Here is a 13904-nt window from a genome sequence, read left to right as displayed (position 1 = left end):
GAGGGAGGGGGTAGAGAGGGATGGGGAAGGCTAGAGGGAAAAGGTGGGGAGGAGAGAGGACGGGTAGAGAGAGGGGCAGAGAGGGGGGGGTAGAGGGAGAGTGGGGGGGAGGGAGGGTAGAGAGGGAGAGGGGGTGCTGGAGTGCCCCTCCCTCCTCGGAGTGTTCCATCCTGCCTTGCGAGTCCGAAATGGGTGCGTTTTAGGGGCCGTTTTTTAAATTTAAAGGATTAATATCATCGGAAATGTAGGTGGGAAAGCGACGGGAAGATGTTTATCGCCAGACTGGAAAAATGTGAGTAGGATATTGGAAATTGGGAAGGCTGTGGCCTAGCGTTTGGAAGAAGATAGGAAAAGCAGGTGACACAGATGGCACAAACAATAGGAAGAGTTTTAGTATTATAGAGATGAAAGATAATTGTTCTAAAAACATCTGTTTCTCTCGCCACAGAAATTGCCTGACTTTTTTTTTCTTTTTTAATTTATTAGAAGTACAATCCAGTGGTACCTTTTTTCAGGTGCCAAATATATGTTAACATGATACATTCTCTGTACAACTTCATTTTTTATTTTTTTTAAAGAGAGAAATAAGAAAGAAAGAGATAGTAGAGAGTAGAAAAACCTGTAGTGTGTATAAAAAAAGAGAGAGATAGTGAGGAAGAGAAATAAGAAAGAAGAGAGAGCAAGAGAGAGATTAGCAAATAGACGATAGGAGATGAGTTTTTATATTGTTGATCATCTTTCACCCAGACCTGAAACAATTGATTTTTACGATACTGTTGCACCACATGAATCCAAGAAGTCAATGAATGGAGACCAGCTCGTTAAGAATTGATCTTGTTTATCTATTAGGAGGAGTCTCATTTCTTCAAGGTGTGCTGTGTCCAACATATTTCTAATCCACATTTTGAGCGTTGGTATAGATGTATTTTTCCAAAATTTGAGTATGAGTTTTTTTGCTATTATTAACCCATAATTAAAAAATGAATTTTGGAATATGTTTAATTTGTTCCTGTCTCCCATTACTCCAAATATAATCATTTCAGTATTAGGTTCAGTATAGGAACGATCCTCTTCTCCCCGATAAAATTGAACAACACAATATACAAGAAGAATCCAATTATCCATAATACAATACGAATTTGGAAACAAATAAAATTAACTTTAAAATTAAGAAACCTATCAGTGCAAACACCAGTAGTGAATAATCCGGTATTTAAACCATCTAAAACATACAAACAATGGGAAAGACTGGGAATTAAAAAGGTAGGCGACATGTATGAAATGGGAAATCTGTTATCATTTCAACAATTAAAATTAAAATTTAAACTGAATAAAAACCAATATTTTAAATATCTACAGATATGTGATTTTATGAAGAAATATATACAAAGATTTCAAATTATAATTTTAGATCCACTGGAAGAAGCAATGAATATTAAGGCTGACTCACAAAAATTAATATCATATCTATATAACAGTATTTTAAATAGAAAATTACCATCAACAGAGGCACTTAGAGAAGATTGGGAACAAGAATGAATAATAAAAATCTCTTAAGAAATGTGGGAAAAGTATTTAATATGTATACATAAATGTTCGATTAATGCTAGACACAATTTAATTCAATTCAAAATACTACATAGACTATATTATTCAAAAATTATTCAAAAATTAGGCTGAATAAATTTTACCCAAATATTTCTCCCATCTGTGACAAATGTCTCTCTCAAAATGCCAATATTCTTTTGTTTCTTGTACAAAACGTCACAAATTTTGGTGTGATATTTTTGATATATTCACAAATTTATTGCCTGATTTGCTAAGAATTTCCAAGAATTTATAATTTCCCTCAAATTTTCAGCAACCACAATGTTTTGGTTTTGCATTTCCTGGTTCAGAGGCCGTATGCAGAATTACAGATGTCAGCTCAGCAGAGCCTTTCAAAATATATCTCATACTACAACCCCCTTCAACATCATATGCACCAATATTTAATTACTACTTTTTTACAATTTTTACATCTCAGACTACCATTTACATTATAGTCTGGATATTTAAACTCTGATTCAAAATCTGGGATAGCAGTGTTAAATGGAATAACCTTTTATCAATGTTGTATAAAAGCAATTTATTAGCAGCCAAAAATGCCAATAAATGAATCCAGCAACTCCAGTCCAATTTGATGAATCAATCTTCAGCGTAATCATTTTCACTGGTGATTTTAAGGAACGAATTAAGCAAAGATTTCTTGTTTATACATTTGTTATACACGTCTGGTGAAATGTAAAAGGAATTACAATTATTTTGTAGAAGATGTGGATGGCGAATGCAACAAAAAATTAAAATACAGTTTTGCAAAGAACGATTGCTGCATTGGGTAAGAAATGTTGCCAGAATAAATTATCATGATTAGCAGCTTCACATGGTAGAACGGGATTTCCCAGGAGGAAGAATGCCATGTGAGACGGTAACTAGTCCAAATACAAATTGAGATTTAATTCACCAGAAGGGTACTATTTGATCATATGCTTAATACAATAAGGTTACTAAAGAAGGATCATGCCAGAATAGTAATAGATATATATGATTATAGATTACTAGAGTCGCCATATTCTGGCGCCATTTACAAAAGGACCAGAGTCCAGTCCATGAGCTCAATGAACTGGATGTATTTTAATTTATCGAAAAAATAAAACATAATTTGGTGCATCAGTCAGTAAAACTACTACTGGATAAGAAGAGAAACCAAATGTTTTTTTGCAAAAGGAACTCATTCCTTTAAACCTCATCTCATAAGTTGATTTGACATAGGAAGGATATAAAATTGAATTCCGGTAACGGTATGCTTTACTTACAGATGTTATTAAACTGAATAACTGTATTTGCGGGAATGGGTCCAACAAGACAAAGTGTATAGCCATCTTATCATGACAGCATTAAATGCAAAATGTAAACTTAATGAAATGGAAGAAATTCACTCTTGCCATTTGAATTACTCTTACTGACGAAAAGGTTTTTCATTTTTATGAAATGGGGATGATTATAGTAATAAGAAAAAGAATAGAGGTGAATGACTAAAGAAGCATACAGTGGATTGGATTAAAATATCAATGGACATTCTTCACTGAAATGTGGTCTGTTATTCTTGATGGTAATTGGTACCAGGACTATTAATTAATGATTTGGACGAGTATACAGTTACAAATCTCAAATTGTGGAGTACAGAGGCAAATAGATAAATTATGTGTCTTTGTCCCAAACATTATGGAGGGCACAGTAGTTGGGGAAATATGTACAAAGTTCATTGAAAGACTAAAGCTGGTTGGAAAAAGTAGTGAGGAAATGATGTGGGATCCTGGGTTAACAAGGAAAACAAAGGCAAGGGGGTCATTATATCTTGTTTTAAACTGGTTTGGCCATATATTGTGTATTGTTCAGGGTGCAACAGTTTAGGGAAGATGTGAAAGCTTTGTAGAAAGTTTCGAGGAAAATTACCAACATTATTTCAGGTGTGAGGAACTTTCGTTTTTTGCAGATTGGAGAAATTGAGGTGAAGCTATTTAAAATTGTAAACGATATGGAAAGAAACTGGTTCCGTTAGCAATTGGGTCAAGAAAAAGAATGTGGGTGATTTGGCAAAAGAATAAAGTGACATGAAAACATATTTTGACACAGGACGGTTTGGTCTAGATTGCACTGGTGGGAATAGTAGTGAAGGCAGGGCCAATTGCAATTGTAAAGGAAGTTGGATGAGTATATGAAAAGATAGCATTTGCAGGGCTATCGTGAGAGGGTGGGAAATGGGACACTGGATTGCTCTGGCATCAACCCACTATGGACTTTAGCAGCAAATGGCCTCCAGTGCTGTAACCACTGTATTCTGTTTTCTCAGCAAAGTTTGTTCAGTTGCAAGCTGAACACATAGTAGAAGGGCTTGTGATATATTTCCCCAAGCATATAAAAAAAAGCTCCGGCCATCACCTTTCCTATGAAAGCCTAGTGAATGCCATTTGCTTGTATTATACTTTTTTTCAATGTAATAATCCCATTAATTATAGTACTTTGAGTGGGACATTGCAGTACACTTTAATCTATGATCCTCTTTAGTGCTGCCATGTTTTTTTCCATTTTTTTCCAATGAAGAGTAATTCTGAAACACTCTCAAACATTTCCAATCATTGTAAGATTTGGCACAATTCATGCATTTGCTTCCATTTAACCACAATTTGGAAAGTGTTTTAATTTCATTTCATAAGTAAATTTTACAAAAAGAAATATATATGAGTGATCAATTAAATCACAACAGATTATTTTGTGCTTAACTTCAGAGGTTATGGCATCAGATTAATTATGTAGTTTGGAGATCATGGAAGCTTGATCCATCGTAAACTGTTGGACAATTTATGAATACAGGATTAGTGTTTCTCAAAAGCAAACCTTTCCATTTAAAATTATGCTGCAGTATTTGGATCGAAATATACAGAGCGACCTCCAGGTTAGTAATGCGAGGATCCATCACTCTCTCACTCCATCTGAGAATGAAAATTACACCCATTTCTGGCTCTCCTGTTAACTTCGGCTCTTGCCAATTGCCACAGAAAGTAGAAATTTTGAACTGTCTCCATAATATGTAGGAACATGTTGCAAATATTTCAGTCAAATACATAATTTGCTTGTCGATTTAGATCAATTATGAAAATGTTTGAAGCTGGGATTCTAAGAAGTAATTGCTGTGACATTTTTTATTACAGTTTAAAACTAACTACAGATTTAATATTGAATTGTGCATACATTATTTCAATCTCTCAGATATCCAGATTTATGTGCTGTTTGCTTCTTAATGGTTCTTACATGAAAACCCTCTAATTTTCACAAGATAGTAACAAGTTCCTTCACAAATATGTGAATTTTTCTGGAGGAGGCTTTTGAACTAATTTGATATTCTAGGGTATAGTCAAAGTAATAGATATTCAACTAGCATAGAACATATTGAACCATGGAATACTAGCGATATGGTTCATTAGATGCAAGTATGAAGTTAAAGAGACAAATGGTGTACTGCCCTTTAATGCAATAAGATTGTAGTACAGTAATAAGTCATGATAAGATTATACGTGGCTTTAATGAAATTACATTTGAACTACTGTGTATGGTCAAGAGTCATAGAGTGATGCAGTGTGAAAACAGGCCCATCGGCCCAACTTGCCCACACTGGCCAACATATCCCAGCTACACTAGTCCCACTTGCCTGTGTTTGATCCATATCCCTCCAAACCTGTCGTATCCATGTACCAGTCTAACTGTTTCCTAAATGTTGTGATAGTCTCAGCCTCAACTACCTCTGGCAGCTTATTCCACACACTCACCACCCTTTGTGTGAAAATATTACCCCTCAGATTCCTACTAAATCTTCTCCACTTCACCTTAAACCTATGGTCCTCGATTCACCTACTCTGGGCAAAAGGCTCTGTGCATCTACACGATCTATTCCTCACATGATTTTATACACCTTTATAAGATAACCCCTCATCCTCCTGCACTCCAAGAAATAGAGTCACAGCCTATTTAACCTCTCCTAATAGCTCACACCCTCTAATCATGGCAACATCCTCGTAAATCTTCTCTGTACCCTTTCCAGCATGACAACATCTTTCCTATAACATGGTGCCTAGAACTGAACACAATACTTTAAATGCGGTCTCACCAATGTCTTATACAACTGCAACATGACCTCCCAACTTCTATACTTAATACTCGGACTAATGAAGGCCAAAGTGCCAAAAGCCTTTTTGACCACCTTATCTACCTGAGACTTGACCTTCAAGGCACTCCTAGATTCCTCTGCTCTACAACGTTCCCCAGAGCCCTACCATTCGCAGTGTAGGTCCGGCCCACGTTAGACTTCCCAAAATGCAACACCTCACATTTCTCTGAATTAAATTCCATCAACCATACCTCAGTCCACCGGGCCAATCGATCAAGATCCTGCTGTAATTTTTCACAACCATCTTCACTATCTGCAAAACCACCCACTTTTGTATCATCAGCAAACTTGCTAATCTTGCCATGTATGGTCTCATCCAAATCATTGATGTAGATGACAAACAGTTACGGGCCCAGCACCGAACCCTGAGGTACACCACTAATCACAGGCCTCCAGTCCGAGAAGCAACCTTCCACCATCACCCTCTGCTTCCTTTCCTGAAGCCAATTTTCTATCCATTCAGCTATCTCTCCTTGGATCCGATTCTAACCTTCCAGAGCAGTCTACCATGTGGAACCTTGTTGAATGCCTTACTGAAATCCATGTACACAACATCTACAGCTGCCCTCATCAACCTTTTTGGTCACGTCTTCAGAAAATAATCAGATTTGTGAGACGACCTCTCACGTACAAAACCATGCTGACAATCCATAATCAGCCCTTATTCATCCAAATGCCTGTGTATCTTCTCTCTCTAGTAACTAGATTACTCTCTAGTAACTTTCTGACTACAGATGTTCTCACTGGCCTATAGTTCCCAGCATTTTCCCTGCAGCCCTTCTTGAATAGAGGCACCCTACAGTCTTCCGGCACCTCTCCTATATTTAAAGATGACTCGTAAATTTCAACCAGGGTTCAGGCAATTTCTCTCGTTTCCTACAATGTCCTCTGATATATCTGATCAGGCCCTGGAGATTTGCCTACCTTCATACATGATAGTACCTTCAGCACTTTGACCGTAAAACTAACTGCTCTCAAGACACTTCCATTGACTGCCCCAAGTTCCTCCGTCCTCCTGTCTTTCTCCTCAGTAAATACAAATTAGAAATACTAGTTGAGGATGGTTTAGGCCACCATATCCAGAAAGGATGTATTGTCATTCAGTAAAATTTACTAGATTGATTTGGGGTCTGACAGAATTATCCTATGGAGCTAGGATAATAAGACTAGCCTACACCCAATGGAATTTAAAAGAATGAGATGCAATCACTAATAAATGCATGATTCTGAGAAATAGTTTCCTGGAGCTGGATAATCCTTATTTAAGAATATATGATAACCCCTCCATAATGAAGATCATCCTGATGGCCCATCTTTAAAATAGCCTTCAATTAAATATATTTTCTTAAATAGGACTAAAATTGACGTATCTTAGTATGCATCAGTAAGATTTCTTTATTTTTATACTGTAACTCTGTCCCCCCCCTTCAAACAAGAGCTTGTATTAGTGTCCCCCTATTATGTGTGCATTTTTGTACTGGCTGTCTGTATTTCAAGCCCCCTTCCAAATCCTGTCATGTGGAAGAACTCAAAATGTTTTTCTCAATTTAAATAATGCTCTTCTCTTCTGTTGTACCTTCTAAAACAAACAACTTAAAGTAGTAGAGGTTGAAGGAAAAATATGCCTGAAGGTGTTAAGGGAATGTCTCCAATCACATTTTAAATAGTAACTTATATGAGCACTTGAAGTAACTTGCAGTGCATTCAGAAAGTATTCAGACCCCTTCACTTTTTCCACATTTTGTTGCGTTACAGCCTTATTCTAAAATGGATTATATTCATATTTTTAATCATCAATCTACACACAATACCCATAATAAAAAAAACAAAAACGGGTGTTTAGACATTTTTGCAAAGTAATTAAAAAGAAATAACTGAAATATCAGATTTACATAAGTATTCGGACCCTTTATTCAGTACTTTGTTGAGGAACCTTTGACAGTGAGTACAGCCTCAAGTCTTATTGGGTTTGACGCTGCAACCTTGGCACACCTGTATTTGGTTAATGTCTCCCATTCTTCTCTGCAGATCCTCTCAAGCTCTGTCAGGTTGGATGGGGAGTGTCGATGCACAGCTATTTTCAGGTCCCGCCTGAGAAGTCCGGTCTCTGGCTGGGCCATTCAAGTATAGTCACAGACTTGTCATGAAGCCACTCCTGCGTTGTCTTGGCTGTGTGCTTAGGGTCATTGTCCTGTTGGAAGGTGAAACTCCGGTCCAGTCTGAGGTCCAGAACGCTCTGGAGCAGGTTGTCATCAAGGATCTCTCCGTTCATCTTTCCCTCAATCCTGACTAGTCTCCCAGTTCCTGCCACTGAAAAACATCCCCACAGCATGATGCTGCCACCACCAAGCTTCACCCCAATATTGGCCAGGTGATGAGCGGTGCCTGGTTTCCTCCAGATGTGATGCTTGGCATTCAGGCCAAAGAGTTCAGTATTGGTTTCATCAGACCAGAGAATCTTGTTTCTCATTCCTTTTGACAAACTACAAGCAGGCTGTCATGTGCCTTTTACTGAGGAGTGGCTTCTGTCTGGCCCCTCTACCATAAAGGCCTGATTGGTGTAGTGCTGCAGATATAGTTATCCTTCTGGAAAGTTCTCCCATCACCACAGAGGAACTCTGGAGCTCTGTCAGTGACCATCGAGTTCTTGGTCACCTCCCTGACCAAGGCCCTTCTCCCCCGATTGCTCAATTTGGCCGGGCGGCCAACTGCATGAAGAGTCCTGGTGGTTCCAATGTTCTTCCATTTAAGAACGACAAAGGCCACTGTGCTCTTCGGGACCTGCAATGCTGCAGAAATTGTTTTATACCCTTCCCCAGATCTGTGTCACGACACAATCCTATCGCGGAGGTCTACGGACAATTCCTTCGTCTTCATGGCTTGGTTTTTGTGTTGACATGCACTGTAAATAGACAATAGGTGCAGGAGTAGGCCATTCGGCCCTTTGAGCCAGCACTGCCATACACTGTGATCATGGCTCATCATCCACATTCAGTACCCCGTTCCTGCCTTCTCACCATATATCCTGACCGCTATCAACTGTGGGACCTTATATAGACAGGTGTGTGCCTTTCTAAATCATGTCCAATCAATTTAATTTACCACTGGTGGACCTAAGCTCAATTTTGAGTGTCATAGCAAAGGGTTTGAATACTTATGTGATATTTCAGTTATTTATTTTTAATTACTTTGCAAAAATTTCAAAACACCTGTTTTCGCTTCTTCATTCTGGGGTATTGTGTGGAGATTGATGATTTAAAAAAAAAAAGAATTTTATCCATTTTAAAATAAGGCTGTAAAGTTACAAAATTTACACCCATCCCAAGCATCGGTTTTATTTGTGTTCGACTATTCTATTGTTGAAGAAATTCAGTAAAAGGAGACCATATTTTGGAGAATTGGTCTGATTTATCAGCCAAAACAAGCCTTATTTTTTCTAAATGTAGTGTCTCGGTCATTTCTGTGATCCACATCTTCATTGTGGGAACTGTTATCTTTGCCTGACCTATTATTTGTCGCATCCTTCCATCCTAATAGTATGTTGCATCAGATGCCTGCCACCCTGGCCATTCTACCTTCTGCAGCTCTTTTATCCCTTCTACCTTCCACTGCTTCCCCTTGGTTATCAGACTGGTCAACCAATCACCTCCTGCAGCCACCAGGCTATTAAACACGACAACAAATAAGCTCTGAACTACAATCGACTATTATTATTGCACTATAATTGTCTGTTTATTGAGTATGTGTGTGTATATACACACTGAACTTTTTTTTCTCCCGTTATGTACTGTTTACATATTCTGTTGCGCTGCAAGTAAGAATTTCATTATTCTATTTGGGACGTATGAAATAAAACACACTTGATTCTTCCAGGGGGTGCTGTCATGTACTATTAGCTCCCCCTTATTCACTTATTCTGTTATTGCACTATAGTATGTTGCACCACTTCATTACACCTTTGCATCATTCTGCTATTTTGTATTTGTTGATGTATGTATTGTTTCAATCATCATCATGTATACTTTGTACAGTGACTTTATGTGAACGAGGAATGTCATTGCACCTCATGTATAAACAATAAACAAGTCTGAATCCGAAGATCATTTCAGGGTTTCAAACAATTCACTCGCGCGTTGGTAGTCAACAGAAATGTCGATCTTCCCCAGATCCAGGCAGAAGCTGTAGGATGGAATCTTGAGCAAAACACAAAGTGCTGGAGGAACTCAGCAGGTCAGGCAGCTTCTGTGCGGAGAATGGACAGTCTACGTTTCGTGTCGGGACTCTTCTTCAGACTGGAGCATTGTGAACATCCACTGAAGCGTCCTGCTTTACCCTGAGTCCAACTCCAGGATCCAGTGCGGCCTCGCCGGCCGCTATACATCAAAGATCCTATATCTTTGCTATACATCGCTGTAACCACACTTGCTAATAGGCTAGACGTTGGCCGCTGGCTTCCGAGATCAAAGGAGATGCAGGCATGGCCCATCAAGCCCAGTTCTGGGCACTGATAGACAGACGGAGGAACCAAACAGACCGCAGACTGATGCCATGACTCCCACCCTTCAGTCGCTGCCGTCCAATCCATCCGCCCGCCCTTCGGAATCGCGGAGGCTTCATTCGGTGCGTACATAAACAATCTTTCTTTCTAATTCAAAAAATCAAAACTTGTCGTCCACAGAAGCCACGACATATAATATGCAATATAATGCTATGGTCGATCCAAATCTAAATTGTTTTCTTCCTGTACGTCGCCGCTTAATCGATGGTCCCAACCTTTGACCTTCATCGCAAACCCGCGCTCGAGCCGCAGTTGAGGGTTTGATGGGCAGCGGCTCCACCCAATGAGAGGGCGGGGCGCGTTCATGGTGGGCGACGCGGGTGTCCGGGCGGCCAATGGGAGTGCGGGTGGGCGGGTGCTTCCGGCGGCGGGACGGGCTGCGCGGCGGCGGGAGACGAGCAGCTGCCGGTGTGGAGCGCGGCTGCCGTGGAATCCCGCCATTTTTGAACTCTCCAGTTGAAGCGAGCGACCAGTCTGCGCCCCCCCCCGGGTTGTTTTCATCACCGCAGTCCGGACGGCTGAGATCGGATAGACCCTTGACGCCCGGCCCCCGTCTTCCCCGGAGCCGGTCAGCCAGCCGGCCGGCGCCCACAGAGGACCATGGCGCCGCTGCTGGGCAGGAAGCCATTCCCGCTGGTGAAGCCGCTTACCGACATAACGTCAGAGGAGACCATCTACGTGATCGAGCACAGCGGCGAAGGGTTCAGGAGCAACGAGTATCCTTAAATCTGTTCCTGGCAACACAGGGTGTCGGCGTCGGGGGAAAGACGGCATCCACCTCCCCAGGGACTGTGGGCTCGGGGCAAGCGCCGGCGTTGATGCTTGTCTGCGCCGGGCAGGAGTTCCCACAGCTGTGGCGAAGCGGCCGTGATTGAGGGTCCTGTCATACCGCCTGTCAGTGATGGTGCATCAGCCCCGATCCGTTCTCTGGTCCCGTTCGGTGACAGGACTCTTGTGTTTTTAACTCTGCAATTTCGTCATTGGCGAGAAGCTCGGTCGGGCCAAGCTGGGCCTACTCGCCGATAGCTTTCCACGGAGATCCTAGAGGAGACGGTGTGTCAGGCTTCAATCATGTCGCAAAATTAGTGTGTGGGTGGCATGGAGTTAACTATTGAACTGATTTTAGCGCCGTTCCATTTCTTGCCGTTTGCGAATGTTATCCTTGCTTTTTCTGCTAAGCCAATGATCTTGATCTTTCCAACTTTCTTGCTCCGATATCAAAGATCATTTTGAATTTGTGCTGGAGTAATATACAACACGTAAACTGATAAAATTGCGATTCTGGAAATAAAGAAAATCAAAGCCAATTGCAAGTCATTCAAATCTGAAAACTTGAGGTTTATAATAGCTAATAAGCACAAATGCCTAGAAATATACTGATATGGGATTATTATTTACGTCTCCAGAGAATGCCTAGGAGAGGATTCCTGCTGAGAATTCCTAACACCTGGTGTATCTTTAGGATGTTTGTGGCCTTGTGAAGCAATTTATCTGCAGTATTTTCATATTGGCAACCTTTTCATATATTAAGAGAGTTTCAAAGCAAATGTTCAAGAATGCTATTAAATATTTCTGCAGTTTTTAACTTTGGCAGACTATTCCGAGTCTCTGTCGTTGAACCCTTTGTTGTGAATTTGATAATCTATTTAAATGTCTGCTGGATTTACCAATCCCATTAGTTTCTGAAGTCTTAGTAGCAACATCTCTTTTGTGATTGATCTGCTGGATGTTCAGGCCCTTTCTGATTGTGAAGGCCTTTTCTGATTGTGGACACAGAGTTTTGGAAGAGTAAGTAGAATAGAACTGAAATAAGTTTTTATCTTGTTACCTTACTTAATGTAGACTTTTCCTATTCTTTGTTGTTGAACCCTTTATAGTGAATTTGGTAATTAATTAAGTGAAAAGTTAATTTAGATGCTCTTGCAGCTGGTTACTATGGTTATGCTCAGTTTTTGTCTTCTAAGGGCTTAGGCCATTATAGGCTTTGTGCAATGTGCCCTAGAGAACACATTGTCATTACATAAGTTCAACCATTTATGTAACCTAGTGTAACAAAATCACGGTGACATCTGTTTACATATGCTGTTGTTAAAGATTTTTATGAAGTTTTTTAAATTTGAATACAAGTGTGCCTTCTAGAGATTGAATGGCAATGTGTAAGGACAGCATTGCAATTCTTCTTAAGTTCTGCCTTGTAAAGGCTGAGATAATTCGTATTGATTTCTTGTTCGCAGTTTGAGTTCCAGCATTTCATGTCGGAGATTACGCAGTAATGAATATACTTATGAATAGAATGTTAAGAAAGAACTGCAGATGCTGGTAAAATCAAAGATAGACACAAAATGCTGTAGAAACTCAGCGGGTGAGGCACATCTATGGAGAGAAGGAATTGCCGATGTTTCCAGTTGAGACCCTTCTTCAGACTTTTTAAAAGAGGGTAGAGAACCAATCGGGGGAGTCCAAGAGGTGGGGGTACGTTGGAGACGGGAGAAGGGGTCATCACTGGGTGGCGAGGACTCCTTCCCATTGGAAAAGGCATGGAGATGGAGGCGAAGGAAGAAGAGCTCCACATCGTGGCGGACCCAGAACTCGTTGAGGTGGGGGCGGAGGGGAACATAGGTGAGGCCTCTGCTGAGGACAGACTGTTCCATATCAGAAAGTGGAAGGTCAGGGGGGATGGTGAACACACGACCAGGATCAGGGTTGGGGTCGGAGGAAGGCAGGTGAGTGGAAGGAGGCCGAGGCGATGTCTGTTGGGGGGGATGGTGGGTGTTCAGAGAGGAAGGGGCATGGGGACTATTGTATGGGTGGAGAGTAGCTGGGGGTCTACCTCATGAATAGAATGACAGTTTGACATTTCTGCATTGGAGGAAGGAAATGTTTGCTGTGGTGAACTTATTTTAATTAATCAGTGTTTGTTTACAAATGGTCGTAACATGTTGTTTATCTTTAGATTTCTCACCTGAGATTTTCAGTGGTAGATTTCAGTAAACTATTAGCTCAGTTTGTTTTACAGAACAATAATTATTTTACTTGCGCTTTAATTGAAGCTTGTACCAACTTTGAGACCTCGTCTTTCTGAGCATTGCTATCTATGCTTGTGTGGGTGGCACAGTGGATGGTGCAGGAGGTCTCAAGACAGGAGTGAGGAAACATAGTTTTTTTTTTAAAGGGACATGTTACATGTGATCTTAGAATAAAAGGGAGGTCATTAAACCTGAGGTGAGCAAAAACTTTTTCACCCAGAGAGTTGTGAATTTATGGAATTCCTTGCCACTGAGGGCAGTGGAGGCCAAGTCACTGGATGGATTTAAGAGAGAGTTAGATAAAGCTCTAGGTGGCTAGTGGAGTCAAGGGATATGGGGAGAAGGCAGGCACGTGTTATTGATAGGGGACGATCAGCCATGATCACAATGAATGGCGATCCTGACTCGAAGGGCTGAATGGCCTCCCCCTGCACCTATTTTCTACGTTTCTATGATCAATGAAGGCCCATTCTTGTATTCGTCCAAATTTGAAACTACTAAATGTACAGTTTATTTGCTTCTGGAGATGTGCACAGATGGAATGGGACAGTGGGTT

The 13904-nt window shown here is 40.5% G+C and overlaps 1 protein-coding gene across 1 annotated transcript in view; it reads left to right on the top strand.

Moving 5' to 3' along the window:
* The first annotated feature begins 10673 nt into the window (after positions 1 to 10673).
* baz1b (bromodomain adjacent to zinc finger domain 1B) overlaps positions 10674 to 13904 on the top strand; it is a 57192-nt gene continuing 53961 nt past the window's right edge. Inside the window, exon 1 of the mRNA XM_033046051.1 lies at positions 10674 to 11038. Within this exon, the coding sequence (XP_032901942.1) occupies positions 10923 to 11038 (116 nt within the window). The 5' untranslated portion in view covers positions 10674 to 10922. The remainder of the gene's footprint in view (positions 11039 to 13904) is intronic.

Source organism: Amblyraja radiata, chromosome 28 (assembly GCF_010909765.2).
Source record: "Amblyraja radiata isolate CabotCenter1 chromosome 28, sAmbRad1.1.pri, whole genome shotgun sequence".
In the NCBI taxonomy this organism is placed as follows: Eukaryota; Metazoa; Chordata; class Chondrichthyes; order Rajiformes; family Rajidae; genus Amblyraja; species Amblyraja radiata.
This window is presented reverse-complemented; position numbering and strand designations above follow the sequence as displayed.